At 40.7% G+C, this 17,576-nt stretch overlaps 1 protein-coding gene across 11 annotated transcripts in view; it reads right to left on the bottom strand.

Annotated features, from left to right (window-relative positions):
* The window catches only part of CELF1 (CUGBP Elav-like family member 1), a 69,716-nt gene that overhangs the window by 19,751 nt on the left and 32,389 nt on the right, over nt 1-17,576 (bottom strand). For 5 of the 11 annotated variants that reach the window (XM_081155471.1, XM_081155475.1, XM_081155472.1 and 2 more), the window contains exons 2-3: nt 13,381-13,420; nt 8,153-8,304 (exon numbers count right to left, since the gene is read on the bottom strand). The exons of 3 other annotated variants lie outside the window; for them this stretch is intronic. In XM_081155471.1, the coding sequence (XP_081011597.1) occupies nt 8,153-8,223 (71 nt within the window). In that variant the 5' untranslated portion in view covers nt 8,224-8,304; nt 13,381-13,420. The remainder of the gene's footprint in view (nt 1-8,152; nt 8,305-13,380; nt 13,421-17,576) is intronic. 3 more of the 11 variants (XM_081155478.1, XM_081155480.1, XM_081155473.1) reach the window with 2 other exon arrangements.

Below are 17,576 nucleotides of genomic sequence, written 5' to 3' on the forward strand. Positions count from 1 at the left end.
ATTGCTACCCCTGCAACTGCCAAGAACCTCGGGGGATTCTTGCACTACGAATATTTCCACCATCAAAACAAATCAAAGACTTTCTGTACCACCGTTTCAAGATCTTATCTATATCAGTAACAACTTAAATTCCAAAGAGCCATCATAATTAACTTTTCCGCTAGTGTTTGCTGCTTAATCCAGAATCACATCATCATATTCAAATTTGCCATGCTTTAATATCTAACCCTAAATAAAATAATAGTTTTCATTAAAGGAAACACAAGTTTTTACACCACTGCTATCTTTTGAATAGTATTTGAAGACCACTGAGAATGATGGATCTATGAAAGCAGCTCAACCGCTATCTTTTAATTCCTAAATCTCTTGTAACAACACCCACAGGGGCAATTCTCACATCACCTTTACTAAATCTAGCATTAACTTATTATTGAAAGCTGTTCAGATAAATGGCATATAGACCAGCTCTTGTTGCTTTGTCCGTAGAGGTTCCCCATACTCTAGCTTAGTCTAGGGCTCCTTGAATGCAGAAACTGTTTTATTTCCTATTCATTCCTGTATCTGCACTTGGTATAGTGCCTGGTTCAAAGTAAGTACATACTCAATGTGGGATGGGAGAAATTTCTTGTTCTCAACAATTCCCCTATTTAAGCAACTAACCCTGATAAAAATGAATGCTCTGCATAAAGAGGGTTCACAAATTAAAGAGCAACTATTATTATCTCCTATGATTACTTGATTGTCACAGGATCAATCTACCTGTATTAGAGGGTAAAGGGAGCCAAATATATGGTGACAGGAGATGATTTCACTTTGGATGGTGGGCACACAATGCAATATACAGATCATGTATTATAGATAGAACTCTACACTTGAAACCTACATAATCTTGCTGACTGGTGTCACCCCAATAAATTTAAATTAAAAATAAAAGCACTATGACTAGTGAAACAATGAGTATCATTCCCTACAACCTGCTCCCAACAACTTTAATTACCAATTCTAATATTTTATTAAAATGTTGCTAATCTTTAATCATATTTCTATTCTAGGGAGGGTTAATATAGACCCCCAATGGTGCTCAGAATGTTTTGAGGATGGAAGCTGACAGCTAGTTCAGAAAAAAGGTCTTTATTACCTTGCATTACATTGTAGGCAACTGCTTTCGGCTTGTCCCTTCCATCTATAATACTTGTGTGCCGTTTCTAAACTTTCTACATTACTGTTTAGTGCAAAAGCATAAACACAGTCAACACATGTGGACTGTGGTTTATCCAAAAGTTCAGTGGAGACAACGTTCCAGACAAATGCTCTCTTCTCTCTTTACTCTCCGAATAGTTCTCCATGTCTTCATTCCACCTACTCCACAAACACCCCCACCTCAATACCAATTCATTAGAAGAATCCCCAAGAACAGTGCACTCAAAATGCCCAGGGATCGGGGCAATCTTCAAACTTAACTCAGAAACTTTTACAGCAATTGGACCAAGTAATTTTGTAATGTTCAATCCAATAATAATAGTAATAATAATAAAGACACACAAAATGCGATTTACACCCTATTTTTTCTACTCAATTGTTTTTACTGTATTTTACAAGTTGGGGGGCAGGACATGGTCCTTCACTGTTTGAGAAGCACTTCTAGAGCAGAGTAAATTTTCAAGCCAGGCTCATGATGCTGTGGATACCATGCACAACTGGAGTTATCCACTGGTTTGTTCTTGTTCCTTCCTCCAATAAATACTGGGCACTTACTTACACAGGCCAGGCACTGTGTTAGATGAATAAGAAAAACATTTATTTGGAGCACATGAAGACAGAGTTAGAAATAAAAGTAACATCAGCTAGAGATAATCTAAAAAAGGGAGATGCAACCACATGTTTATGTAATAAGCAGTCACAAACTTTTTCATCAACTGTTAACTGTGTCTGAAGAGATGAGTAACACTGCTTTTCCATCCTCAACCCTCCACACATACTTCCAGTATGGATGTCGTCCTTATGAAAAGTTTCCACTGCATAAAAAGTCACCTGGGACAATATGCCCAGTGTGATACAAGGATCCCACATCATTCAGGTATGGCATTTACTCTACATATCACTAAATCCACTCTCAAATTTGTGCCTTACCTCCCAATGGTGGAGGGCTCCTTAGGGTCAGTGATCATTAATTATGTGTTATTTATTATACCTGTTCAAGAGCCAATGAATTCAGCAGCGCCATGGAGAAGTGGCTACAGTGTACCTGTCATTTCTAAAAGGCAAGTCTGTAGAATTCTTATCTTCTGTGGAGGTACTGAACTGGGAGTAGGATGGAAGAGAGGAAAAGCAGGGTCTGCAGCAGTGAGGGAAGAAGGGAGATAAGGCAGCAGGTGTTTTAGGGGAGAGGCATGACACCAACCCACCTCTATGCTCTGCTTCAGACAGCAGAAGCAATAAATGGCGGCAACTGGTAAATCATTAAAAATGAGAAACTGAGAAATTAGGGCCAGAGGCTGCCTTGTCTACCTGATTCTTCATGGAACATGCTATAGGAAAACAGAGCAGAGAACCAACTTGGAAGAGAAACAGGGAAGGGAAAAGAAGGAGCTTTATTTTCAAAGCACGTATCTATTCAAAATTCCTAAACTCTCTTCTCTTTCTCCTATCTTTCCCTGTCTTGAAACTTCCCAGCCCAAACCCACTTCTTTCTCATTCCCCAGCACCAGCTGACTAGACCACGGGGTAACACTTAACCCAACAAGCTGATCCACTGGCTGGCAAGAAACCTAAGACCATTACCTATGCTTAAAACAGGAAGATAGGCCTAACTAATCGAGTTCCTCTACAGATGCACTGAGCAAGACAATAGCCACTAGCCACATGTGACTAGTGGCTACTGCACAGGACAGCAGAGATATATAACATTTTTATCACAGAAAGCTCTACTGCACAGCAATGCTCTAAAGAACCTGGAACTGGTTAACAGAAACAGGCAGTTAGTGGTGAAGTCAGAAGTGGAAAAGGTGCAACTAGAGAGTGTAAATTGACAAGATAAAAGGGCAGCAGCAAGAGATAACGGGTTACACTACAATACAGATGAAGTTCAAAGCAAGCTAAGTGAAAGAAGTCAATTACAAAAGGCGACATATTGTGTGATTCCATTTATAACAACACATCCAGAATAGGCAAATCTATAGAGACAGAAAAGAGAAAAGTGGTTCCCTGGGAATGGGGATCGGAGGTGGGGGGAGTGAGAGGAGGAAATGATTGCTAATGGGTACAGGGTTTCTTTTTAGGGTGATAAAATTTTTCTGCAATTAGTTGATAATTGCACAGCTTTATGGATATAGTAAAATTCACAGACTGTGCAGTTTAAGAGGGTAAATTTTATGTTATGTGAATTATATCTCAATGAAACAAAGAGAGAGAGAGTGAGGAATCAGAAGATAGGGTGGAAGGGCAGGGGCAAGGCTAAGAAAGCCATGCTGGAACCAAAGTTATAGGGTAGATGAAGAGTAGTAGCAGCAGCAGCAGCACACGTAAAGCAGGAATGAAGCAGAAAAGCAGTTTCCAGGTGTTCCAGCTGCAGAGTTCCTGATTACATTACAGCCGAGTTCACCTGTGTCCTTATAAGAAAACCCTTAAATACTACCTTCACACCTGTTTAAAAACCATTTTCAAAACCTTTTCATTACTCATTTTTTTACTCTCTCCTTCTTTCTCATTACTTGTTGACCTCCTTTGTTCATTTATAAACAGAAAAATTTCAGACACTTACCAATCTCTCCACCTCCCAGCAGGCATAAATACTTGTTGCATCCTGATCTCCAGCCACCACCCACCCCACCAGGTCTCTCTGGCTCACATACTGTGCTGTGGAAAAACTGGCACAGAAGAACATCACAATAAAAAGGACCCAGCAACACTGGCCTGAGTTACTTACCAGCTGGTTCTCTAGTGAGAACAAGACAGAATGTGTCTATGCTGGAAGGAAGTAATTTTCATTTGGATAAAGGGAGCTCTTCCTGTGTTAGTTGGGGTATTAAGTATCAGAAAGAGCTATCCATAAAGGTTTTTAAGTCACTACTCAACAACAGAACAGCTAACAATCCGCCTATAAAGGTTTTCAATGTCCTTCCCTGAGGTATGGAGATAATATCTGGAGTGCCTATCTCTGTAATCATCTCTAATTATTAAAAAAACTCACAGGACTTATTGTTCATTCAACCGTATTTTCCATGCTCCTACAATGTGCCAGATACTACACACTATAAGGGCCTATTGAAGTGACAGGGCAATTCTGCCCTGGAGGCAGTGGCACTGAACAAGTGGAAGGATGCAACTATAATACTCAACAAATGCTTTAACAAATTAATCAAAGTTCTGTGAAAAAAAGTGGCTAATAGTTTTATTTTATTTGGAGGAGGGGAGTAGTTGTATGCAGGAATTTAAGGGGAATGAACTAAGCAGCTGGGAAAAGTGCTATAGCATGAAGTATGCAAGTCTCAGAAGGGAGAAAAGGCTGAGATAACGTTAGAAAGAGAAAAGTTAGGGGAGAGTATAAAATAATTTAAAATATTATGAAAAAAGAGAAAATATGTACATTAGAAAATGAAAGAGAATAGAGAGAGAGGTTGGAGAGAACCAGTGAGGGGCTTTCCATGTTATACCGAAAGAACTGGGATTTATTCCAAGATGTTTAAACAAGGATCACATTTGTCTTTAAAAAGACATCTGGCATTAATCTAGAGGATGAGATAAAGTGAGGAAATATGGAGATCAGGAGCCTCTTGAAAAAAACTAGCTCCTAAGATTAGGAAGCAGTCGTAGGCAAGGCTGAGAGAGAAATATGTGGGGGGAGAACCCACTGGAACTTGGAGATCACTCCATCAAGGAGATGAGGAAGGGGAGAAGTTACTGATCGCTCCTGGATTCTAGTGCAGACAATGAGGGATTGTTTGTGCTTGGGGAAGCCTTCAGATGGAGATACTCAATGAACAGTTTCTCAAACAAAGTCACAGAGCTCAGGGACACTGACGGGATACATATAAAGATGTGAGAATCAGAAAAGCACGTCAATACCCCCCTAAGCAATGGGAGAGCTAAGAAAAGAGAGCTAAGATCAACCCCTGGAGAACATCCATGTCTTACAGGGCAAGCAAAATAAGAGGAACCAGTGGAAGCTGAAGAGTGGTCAAAGCGAAATCAAGGACATTGTTACAAGTGAGAATAGGCACTAGGGCTCAGGTCCCCGGGCCTTTCCACAGCTCCTCTACCAATTCTCTGTTGTAAAGAAATGCTGAGTGCTCACTTCGGCAGCACATATACAGTACTAAAATTGGAACGACAGAAGATTAGCATGGCCCCTGTGCAAGATGACATGCAAATTCGTGAAGCGTTCCATATTTTAAAAAAGAAAAAAAAAATTGGAAATGAGATACCCTGCTAGATCACATTCCAAGGCAATATTACTTCAGAGAGAAAATCACTGATGTCAAGCCTCCTACTAAAGTAGCTTGTGTGTAAAGGACTTAGAACCCAAGAACCACAGGCGGCAAGCACACTCCATTCTCAAGAACTTTCTTCTTCCCAACTCTGAGGTGTGTGTTTTGGTATATGGTGCCTACTCGGGCCCGAGGACTTGCGATAATGAGAAGAACTGATGGGTAACTCTGTTCAGTGACAGCTGAGGCCTGGTCTAGGGGCAAAAATAGAGTATATCATTAAACTTGCATTTTAGGCCCAAGGTTAACACCAACTCTCCTCAGGCAAGTCAGTTTTAGCCCCCCTCAACTGGGTTTCTCATCTGTAAAATAGGGGCAATAACCTATTCCAAATTAACCTCAAAAAGCTTTTATGAAGACAGAGGACTAAAACAGATGCGAATGCACTTGGAAAAGAATGATATAACAGTGTACTCCCTGATTACCTCAATTCAGAATGGCCTATCTTCAGTCCATTAGTTCTCAAACTCTAGCGTATGTGAAAACTACATGGGACATTGTTAAAACACAGATTCTTAGGCCCTACTCCAGCATAAGAATATCTGGGCAGGGGTCCAGGAATCTGCAATTTTATGTTCCAGGTAACTTTTATGCAGTGTTCCATGGTCCAGACTTCATGAGATGCTGAATCAGTCCAACCTCTTAAAAGATGACAAAACTGCCTGCCTAGATCATCCACCCATGATCTAGGAGAGACCAATGATCCAAATTGATTCGATTCCTGGTCAGGGCACATGCCCAGATTTCCACTCGATCCCCAGCAGGGGGCGTGCAGGAGGCAGCTGATCAATGGCTCTCACTGATGTTTCTCTCTCTCCCTCTCTCTGAAATCAATAGAAATATATATTTTTTAAAAAAGGTGAGAAAACTGATTGAGGAAAAATGCTGTATCTAAGGGTTGAACACTAGGCAGTGGCAAAGCAGAGAGAGAAAGTGTTACAATGAAAGATAATTTGAGCCACAAAATCCTATTTCTAAGGCTCATATATCTGGTACATAGGAATATTTTTATTATATAGTAAATACAATAGAATTTTAGCAGTAAAGAACTCTTATAAATAGACCTAAACTACTATTATTTGAGACTACAGGGAAGGCACAGGATTTATTTCAAACAAGCAAGCCAACTAACTTTGAGGACCCCCAAACTATTCCATGAAGAGCTGTTTGGAATCTGCTATTATCCGTATCTGTTACATCCAATCCCAGGGTGGCCTTATTTGCATGTGGAGGCCTAAAATCAAACAGTTGCAACTATCATGTGTTATCTAGGGAATATTCTACCATCTAATATTCTTGGCTTTGAATAACCTAGACTCATTTACTTGAGATTCCAAGATGCTCTGAAGCCTGGTTAAAGTAACTGAAACCAGGAATTAGAAATGTGTTCTCGCCTGGCCAGGCATGGCTCAGCAGTTGAGCCGTCGACCTAGGATCCAGGCGATCAGGGTTTGATTCCCGGTCAGGGCACATGCCTGGGTTGCGGGCTCAATCCCCAGTTGGGGGCATGCACGAGGCAGCCGATCAATGACTCTCTCATCATTGATGTTTCTAGCTCTCTCCCTCTCCTTTCCTCTCTCTGAAATCAATAAAGATATATTAAAAAAAGAAAAGAAAAGAAAAGAAAAGAAGGGGAGGGGAGGGGAGGGGAGGGGAGGGGAGGGGAGGGGAGGGGAGGGGAGGGGAGGGGAGGGGAGGGGAGGGGAGGGGAGGGGAGGGGAGGGGAGGGGAGGGGAGGGGAGGGGAGGGGAGGGGAGGGGAGGGAGAAAGAAGAAAGAAAGAAAGAAAGAAAGAAAGAAAGAAAGAAAGAGAGAAAGAGAGAGAGAGAGAGAGAGAGAGAGAGAGAGAGAGAGAGAGAGAGAAAGAAAGAAGAAAGAAAGAAAGAAAGAAAGAAAGAAAGAAAGAAAGAAAGAAAGAAAGAAAGAAAGAAAGAAAGAAAGAAATGTGTTCTCTACAAAGCCCAGAATTCAGGTTCCCTGTAGCTACAACTTGGGGCCAGGTTAGTGCTTTAGTTGTGTACAACGGCTGTGTCACTTTCTGAGCAGTACTGATGAGGCTTCTCATTACCGTGTTCAAAATGTACTTGGGCAAGCTGCCAATCAAGACTGAGCCAATGGGGGGGTGGGGGGGTGCAGCTGATATATCCCAAATCATGTATTATGTTGCACTTTCAATTAGTAACTGAAATCAAAATCCAGAATTACAGTTTATATGTCAATATAGCATCCTGCATATACTACTAAATACATACTCTGTGATGAGTCTACCAGTCTCCTCTGTAATGAGTCTAGGAATTTGATCATTAAAAATAACTTCCCAAAAGATTATTTGAAATTACATACCCAACCTAAAGCAATAAAAGTACAGTTAAAAAAAATACCTCAGAACCTACCATATGGAAAACACTACAGCTTGGAGGGACAGGAGCCAGCACACTTGCTGGTCATATATCAAATGTACCTCTTACGTACAGAACTTACAGCCTTGAGGAAATCAGCAGTCATGAGATAGAAGCAGACTCTAATAGAAAGTAACAACAGCATGGATTTTGGCTTCCTCACCCAATTTTTTCTCTTTTAAGGAAAGGAACCAGTTACATTAAATAACAAAGAAAACAACCCAGCTCCTCTGCTTATGATAAAAAATTAGACATCAAAAATACTTACACGGGACTGGAATTCAAAGAGCAATGATCCACCATCATTTCTGGAAGGAAATCCAACTTAAACGCAGCCATCACCTCACTCTCCCCTTCAGAAGCCAATGATATTAACTTGCTGCACTTGTCTGATCCACAAATACACACAGCTTTAGCTTCCTGGGCCCCACAAAAAACACAAAGTGGAAACAGGAGCTCAGGGAAACCAGCAATAAGTGCCACAGAAACAGGCAGTACTGGGGAAGGGGAAGGGAGCATTGGATTAAAAGGGGGATGCGACCATGTGAAGGGAGGCTCAGCCCAGCACACAATGAAAGTGCTGATGCGCCAGGCTTGTTGTGTGTGATTTTTCCCTGGCGAAGCAGTACTAAGTGCACTGTCAGATAAACAGTGTCAGATCCATGAAGATAGCAGTGGCTAACAGAGCAGAAGAAACACAAACTTGTTTCACATCTTCCAAACTCCTCTCCCTGCAAATCAGTTTCTGAGGACCCCCAAAGCCTGAAACTACCTGGAAGAAAAAAAACCAAAAAACTCACCTTATGTGGTCTGAAAATGTTTTTGGAAAGAACTGGGTTGTTAGCCTTGCTCTGAACTTAGGTACCAAAGTACCAGGTACCAAAGACAGCAATGAGCACAGTGCTTGGGTCCAAACTAACCTCAGAATAGTCACATAAGGAGGACCACCAGCTCAGACCATCAGACGCAGGCCAGAGGCAAGCTGGTTCAAGAACTGGACATCAGAAACTTACTGCTCACATACTACTTACTACCTGCACCTGACTAACCTTGCTTTCTTGATGGTGTTGACAGCCAAGTGTGCCTTCTCATCAGAGTGACAGACTTTAAAAATTGCTGCTTCAGTGACATTCATTAGATGGCACAAGGCAGAATTTCTTTACTAACTCTGAATCTTAATTTGCCAGAAAATTGAAAAGGTAAAAGTGAAAATAGAATATAATATTTTGCCTCTTGACAGAGTACTAGAAAATAATGTCTTTTCAGCTGTTTGACCTTTCTAATAATGGAAAAGAACTGGGGCCTGCTAGGGACAAACACTCAAACAAGTGAGGAAGGACAGAGAAAGCAGATGAAGCCTCCTCATTCTCCGTCCTGTAACCTTGCCAAAACCAGGACTGATGAATGCACACATAAAAATTCTATTGTGGGTGAGCAGCAGAGATGGATATGCTTAGCAGTCAAGGCAGATGTGCTGCTCCCATTCTCAATTTAGCTCATCCCTCCAAACAACAAATGGTGGTATTTCAATATTTAGGTGATGACTCTAAAACTGTATCTCTGAAGGTTCCCAAATTTCACAGGCCGCCTTTCCATTTTTATCATTAGGGTTGCCTTACTTCAAAGATTTCACTTCCGTCAAGCTCAGTTAACACAGGGAACTTTGAAAGAAGTAGTTATGTTCAACCCATGATTGCACTTCTAACGTGTAGTTCCTTAAAAAATACTGAAAGGCAGCATGTCATGGTATAGGCCTCAATGTTCTCGTCTGTGTAGCAGTGGCTGACTGACACCTATCCTGTGTTTGACTGAGGAACGTAGAAACTCTGATATAACCATCCAAAACTTAAAACTGCAACAGCAGTTAACTACTTTTCTATTAGTCAGAGACCCTGGCTCATCTGATCTACTGCTGTAGAGACATAAGGGGCAGTAGCTCTCTTCTACCCTAGTAAAGGATGAAGCAAAAACAAGCTGCGAGTGAAAGGAGACTGCAACTGGCACACAATACAGCTCACCAAGCCCTTCCTGCCAGACAGGCAGAGGCTGCGAACACACGTGGGACTGGGTATGCTACTTGTTAGGTCTGCCCTAGTTTCTCCCATGTACACTGGACCTCATCCCATGCCTCCTCCTATAGAAAGCTACCTGGACCAGTGAGTAAATTTGTGAGGTCAGTAAACCAAATTAGATTTTTTAAATTCAAGGATTCCTTTAAAAAGGAATCAGCAAATTTTAAAGAATCCCACTGGTTATTGTTATGCTTTTATTATTCAGTAAAAATACATGGCTTGTAATTACATCTCTGTTTCAATCAGAATCACATCTATAATAAGAGAGTACTTAAATGTGGAAGACTTCACTGAGTAGCCTGGTACTACTCAGTGCATGAAAGAATGTGCACTCCTTACAGTAATTTTTACCAAGCCAAAAGTTGGGAAGCACTGATTCAGAGTAATGTTTTAAAATCCACTTTACGATATATAAAGCAACACTGCTTTAAAAATGTACAAGATGGAAATGTTATTACATGAAGGAGAATGCTTCTTTTTAAGCGGGTCACAAAAGTTAACTCAGTATAATTAAATTCAACATGCTTGGGAGGGACAGGAGCACAAAAATTAATCACAAGTCACTCAATTCTAGAAATGGGTTACAAAGTTAATTGATGATAAAAAACAATTATGGGAATACAAAATGCAACTGTTAAAATTAAAAAGCAGAATTAAAAGAAACCAAAAATGCCCATAAGTTGTTTTTAATTTCTAAATCAGAAACACATTCCAGACTTTTTCCACAAAGGATGCATTAGAAATAAAGAGTTGGCAGGAAGGGTTATAACCAAGGTCCACTGCAAAAGAAGGCCTTAACTTCCCCATAGTCCCTTTTTACAACTTGTCCTCTCATTATGAATTTATATTCATGGGTTCCTTTTCTTTCTTTGGTTGTCTGTCTCAACTTTCTTTGCTTTGAATATTCTCTAATTCTTTTCTAAGGGCAACAATTCAAAGCCTGATTATGTGATGATAGGGCAATCAGTCTGTCTTAACATTAAGAATCCAAATCATTAAAAATGATGGGTAGAGCCCGCCTAGGCATGGCTCAGCGCTTGAGCATCGACCTAGGACCCAAGAGATCGCAGTTTGACTCCTGATTGGGGCACATGCCCAGGTTCCGGGCTCCATCCGCAGTGGGGGGGGGGTGCAGGAGGCAGCCAATGAGTGACTCTCTCATCACTGATGTTTCTATCTCTCTCTCCCTCTCCCTTCCTCTCTCTGAAATCAATAAAGATATATTAAAAAAAAAAAAAAAGAAGAAGAAGAAAAAAAAAGATGGGTAGAGCCCTGGCTGCTGTGGCTCAGTTGGTCGAGCATTGTCCCATGCAAGGAGAGGTCACTGTCTAGATTCCTGGTCAGGGCACATACCCAGGTTTTGGGCTCAATCCCCAGTAGGGGGAGTGCAGGAGGCAGCTGATGGATGTTTCTCTCCTTTCCTCTCCCCACCCCCAAAACCAATGAAAACTTTTTTTTAATTAAAATGATGGGTAGATAAGGGGAACCCTCAAAAGATTAACACACCCGGCATTTAAAATATTGGAATGGAAAAAGCAGTTTAAAAACGGAATTAGAAATGCTAGAAATCACAGCCTTTGTTTTGTAAAAAGAATGAACGAGCAAAGAAAAGCATACTTGAGCAAAAAAGCACCAGGTGGTACTCGCAAATGTCAGGCTATAGTGATGTAACCAGGGAGTTCAATAACAGGTGGAAAGATTTTATACTTCCACCCTGATAATCTAAGTGTGTTTTAAAGGGCAAAATGAAGTCTAGTTAGATGAGCTTAGAGGAAATTAGAGCCTACTACTAAATTATAAAAGAGACTCTATGTCATTAAAAATCACCATCAGTCTATATATAAGGAAAAGTATAAAAACCTAGGGAAGTCATAACCTCAGACAGTTAAGTGGACTGGATACCAACCCCCCAGCTTCTGGCAGTTAGATGATATAAGGAATGTAGAAAAGAAGCTACTGATACAACTTGAAAATAACCAACCAGAATAATTTAATTTAGCTTAAAACGTTTATGGACTTGAATTTCACTTCAAGTGAAATTCTCAAAAACTTGAGTACTTCTACTGTAATTAGTGGGTCTCCTAGAGCTCCCAATCCAGTACCTTGCATATGCAAAAATATACTGACCTAAATTGGCAATGATCTCATTGGCATTTCACTTTGTGGGAGCTTTTTTGCAAAAATGTGACAGCTGAGTAAAATTTGAAACAAACCAGAAAACCTTGTAAGTTTCCAATAAGAATATAGACAACAAAGACATTTCTGAACTTGGGGAAAGAGAAGTTATAAAGAATAAAAAGAAATATTGTAAATAATTTTCATTTCAAATCTAAAATGACGCCTGGCCAGTGTGGCTAAGTGGCTGAGCGTTGACCCATGAACCTGGAGGTCACGGTTCGATTCAATTCCCAGTGGGGGCACATGCCCAGGTTTCGGGCTCAATCTCCAGTAGGGGGCTTGTGAGAGGCAGCCAATGATTCTCTCTTATCATTGATGTTTCTCTCTCCCTCTCCCTCTCTCTGAAATCAATAAAAAATATATTTTTTAAAAATTATCATATATGATGCACTGAAAGGACAGGACAAGGTAAAAGGGAGGAAAAGTACTACCATTTTGAAATCTGTAAGGTTTTCCATCCATTTCCTCCCCCTCCTTAATCACTATCTCCTCCCCCAATTGGTGTCAAAGAGAAGGACCAATGGAAGGGCCTCTTCTCTGCTTAGTGCTGTCAGCAGTATAAGCTCAGAGCCTCCCTTGGAGTGTCTGGGACTAACCCTGACCTAATAAATTGTACTGTCAAATTGTGACCACCCTTCAAATCAGGTCATATTTTCAGATACCAACTAGTTCTGGAACTTAAGTGTAATTCTTTATTTAAGCTCCAGTGCTGATTAAAAAATCAGTATGTTGAACAAATTCTGGTTTCAGGAGGGTAACATTATCTGTGTGAAATCCACTAAGTTCTGTCGTTATCCTTCCTTAGTCTACTTCACTTGGGGTCTTCCAGTTATGAAGTGGAATGGGAAAGTAAGTTAGCTGGGTAGCTGATGTGTGCAGTACTGCCTCCCAACACATACACATACCCAAACACCCCCCCACACACTCTCTCCCCCCCTTCCCCGCTCCCTCCCTTCTTCCCTCTCTTCCCCTCCCCCCCCCACACCTCTCCCAAAGTTATTAGAACTAGTAAACAGCTAGTTCAACTGGGAGATAAGCCTGCCATGGAAAATTTTACCTAAGGAGAGAGAGTTGGGAAAGGGCTAGAAAATATTTCTAGCTTCCTAGGGACAGGAAATTATATCCCATAATGTAGAAAAAAAGCCATCACCTTTCTGAAGGCAATTTTTTCATATCTGCACAACAGGCCTCATGCAAGGTTAAAAAGACGCCCACGGAGCACACCCATCCAGCAGTTAGCCCATACCTGTAGCTTTACACTTCCCTCTCTGGACTATGTCTTCACTCTAAAAAACCAAGGAAAGAAAAATAAGTGGGCCATACCTACACTTCTCATAACTCCAGATATGTAATGTATCTTCTTTCCAAAGAATAGACCTCTTGGAGTGTCGTTCCATGTGCTGAAAGGTCGCAGGCTCAATTCCCGAGTACATGCCCAGGTTTCAGCTTTCAGGTCTGATCCCCAGCTGGGATGCATGCAGTAGGCAACTGATTGATAATTTCACTCTCACATCAATGTTTCTCTCTCTCTTTCTCTCCTCTCTCTCTCTGTGCTTCTCCCTTCCTCTCTAAAATCAATTTTAAAAAGTATGTCCTCCAGTGAAGATGAAAAAAAAAAAAGAGCCCCTCCCCTCCCTCTCCCAATTTTAAAGTACACAATACCTTAAAGATAACTGCATTTAACATCTTAAAGCTAATTTTAAAACACCAGCAACTTAAAAGATAGGGAATTAAAGTAGCAAAAGGCTTAAAAGAGGTTTGCCCCCCAATGTCAAGATAAATTGTAAAACAATGATTAGGATTTATGAGGTTGAATTTCAACATTCCTAAGTCACCAAAACAATCATTTCTGGCATCTGCTTTTGGATGGGAAACTACAATAAAGCTAAAGGCTGCATAATTCTTTTCGCAATTAAGGATTGTGTTATTAATGTGGAGAGGCCACGTTATTTCCCCAAAGCAACCTTCCTGAATAGGTGCCAGGCATAAAATTCTTCAAAGCCAACCAAGTCCCTGCCTGTGTAAATGCATCTCACTAGCTCTGTAAATTTAAGGTGGTGGTGAACCACTGAAACCAAAAAAGTCAGAAGATAAGGAAGTTAATTGAAGGTAAAAGCAAACAGAAAAACCACAAAACCAATTTGTTTTATTTTTAAACACTATCAAACAATCTTGCAAGTAAAGATTGATTCTGTAAAGCTGCCCAAATCCTTACAAACATCATGGACAACTCCTCCAGTTATATACACAAAGAACTGCTTAAAGCTACCAAGGACGAGGTCTACATTGGAAAGTGTAAGAACCCTGAAAGTCAAAGCTAGAACCAGAGCTGCAAGACACTACACTCTACCTACCCTCCCGGAAGACAAAGATGTTACTTGAAAAGCAAAAATTGGTGCTTAAGTCCTTATTTGATTTTTATATGGACCTAATTGGTTTTCAGTTTTGCTGAAGTAGTGATGCTTGCAATCATTTTAAGACAAATCTGTTCTAAGAAAAAAAACTTCTAAATACATTTACTTGGACCTGCCTATATCAAAAGTTATTAAGAGAAAGGAATTTACATTTATTAAGTTCACAATACCTCATTCAATCCTGTAATACTATCACCATTACAGTGGAGACTACTCTAAAGATGTAGATGCTAAAATATTCTGCATGAAGTGATTCTAATCCCAGAGTCCATTGTCTGTCTTAAGAAATGTGATCATCATCTAAGAGGTACAAACTTTAATTGAGCAGTTACCTTGAAGGGCAGAGAACAAGTTAAATTTCTACTTGTCAGTTTTATTCTGGGAAGCATAAAGGCAAAGACAAGACCAGGGAGTTCTCTGGCCAGTGTGGCTCAATTGGTTGAGCGTGGTACAATGCACCAAGAGGTCAATGGACATTTCTCTCTCACATCAATGTTTCTCTAACTTCTCCCTTCCTCTCTCTAAAAAAGTCAATAGAAAAATAAAAATAAATAAAAGCTCTGTTTCCCCAGTTTCGTTTTTCCTACACTCTGTTGGAAATGCTTTGGAGACAGAAGAAAGCTAAATGGAAACTACAAGCTTGAAGTCTGAGTTTTTTACATCTTTCATTTCTGTGAGGAACCAAACAAAATGCATTAAGCTCTGTGAGGAAGCCTGTAGCTCCTTGGAGCTCTACAGAAGTCCATTCCTATTAACATTACCCCTCCCTTTCTCAATCACCATGGAGGAAGATATAAAAGTGGTGAAAGAGTTAAGGGGGGAGGGGGCGGCAGCAGAGAGAAGAATGAAGGGCAAGCTAGTTCGGAGGAAAGCAGTCTTACCTGCTTGTGATATGTAAAGGTGTTCAAAATATGGCCACCTTTGAAGTTTTAAAATTGTATTTGGCAAGTCAATGATACAGGGGACTCTAAAAAGCAAACTACCTATCTCATGATTTCCCCAAGGAAAGATAACCTGGAAAAAATTTATATGTGGCTTTGAAATATATCTTGGAACTTGTATATGATCTTGACATGTTCTAAGGATGTAAGAGTGAATGAATAGCATCATCTCTCAGGACTGATACAAAAGCTCTCACATCTCCCACTCGTCTTCCTTAGTGTAGGCAAGTTAATGAACCTTCTTCATCCCCAGGAAATCGGCCACTGGCTCACACCATCAGCAGCTTTTTTTTTTTAAATCCTCACCCCAGGACATTTTTTCCAGTGCTTTTTCAGAGAGTGGGGGAGGGAGGAAAGAAACACTGGTGTGAGAGAGACACATCGATTGCCTGCCTGTCCCCCCCTCCCCGCCCCCCAGCCAGGGCCAGGGATGAAGCCTGCAACTGAGGTACATGCCCTTGACCAGAATCAAACCAAGGATCCTTCAGTCCGTGGACTGACACTTTAACCACTGAGCAAACTGGCTAGGGCCCATCAGCAGCTCTTATACAGTAGGCACTGAATCACAAACTCCAGATGCAGAGGCTGGTAGCAGGTACAGTAATGCTCAATGACCTACATAAAGCCAAACCCATTTGGCCTCATTAGCAAGACTCACTTTTTTTTTTAAATTGAGGTAACACTGGTTAACAACTTTTATCTCACTAACATGTTAGTAAGTGCCCTCAATACCTTGAAAAACTGTTGATACAAAGCAGAGAGCTAATGAAGGAATGAACAACTACCCAGATTAATGTTTTTAAAAGCATTTTTCCCCTAAACATAAAAGTGAAGCTGTTCAAGCTGAAGCTAAACGGCAAGGCTGTGTACCTCCCCTGGCCCTCAAGTCTAACCCTAACCCTAAGTCTCTTGGGAAATATGAAAACAGGCCTGGATAATTCAAAACAATAAATAACTCACCAATTTTACATTCAGCTTTGAGATGAATGGTTTTTTTGAACAGCGGCTTTTTCTATCTTAAGAATCTAATAGATTACTACAAATCAAGGAATTTAAGGCGCTATCAATGATAATAAATGCATGCATCCTCTAATTAATGGAATATGGTACCTAAAATTCACAAATCTTATCACCTGAAAGTAGGGAGAAATGTCTAAACATTTACAAGTCGTGATAATTATATGAGCTAACATTTTGGGGGGATTTACTGTATGCCATGCAGTGTCTTAGGTGCTTTGTATTTAGCCCTCACACCTATCCTAACCTTATGTACAGATGAGAAAAGAAACGGAGAAATTAAGTAACTCTCAAGATCACCTGAATCCAGGCAATGAAGAGAAGAGGTTGGAATATAAAGCCAGACACTTTGGCGCTGGCTGGGTGATTCAGCTGGTTGGAGCACTGTCCCATACTCCAAAAGGTTGCGGCTGGGGCGCGTGTGGGAGGCACCTGATGATCTCTCTCTCTCTCTCCCTCTCTCTCTCCTCCCCCCCGCCATCAGGAAACATACCCTTGGGTGAGGATTGAGAAAAATGTTTAAAGCCAGACACTTCAGCCCTCGAGTGAAAGGAGGACTCAGGCACGAGGATCACGTATACACACCACAGAAAAGACTTTAAATGCTGAGTGTCATAAAGGTTGAGTCTTACCACTTTTCTAAGACAAATTTTTAATGTTCGAAGTCTCGAGAGTCATATGAGAGATAGAATTACTGGTAGGGAAAACTCCATGCTGTTACTCAGCAGACGTGTGCCTCTGAGCAAGCTGATTAACATCTCTAAGGGGCAGTCTGCTCACCCATAAAAGAAGACTTAACTACATATCTCAAAAGGAACCAAATGGGTGACCAGAATTCAATTAAGCCACTGTACAAATTTCTAACTGAAAGGGGAAAGAGACAAATGATAGAAATGGCTTGGGAAAACTGTGCTTTTTAAAAAAAAATGTCCTTTTAGGCCACCTGCAATGTCCTTTCTTTTTCTCCTATCATATGGCTGATTCAGTAGGAAGGAAGGCTGGGCTTACTGCTTTGTAAAATTGCATGTCCTTCCGCTCCCATACTCTAGAAATCCAAGTAACCAGATAAT

Source organism: Miniopterus schreibersii, assembly GCF_964146895.1.
Source record: "Miniopterus schreibersii genome assembly, chromosome: 12".
Taxonomy (NCBI): domain Eukaryota; kingdom Metazoa; phylum Chordata; class Mammalia; order Chiroptera; family Miniopteridae; genus Miniopterus; species Miniopterus schreibersii.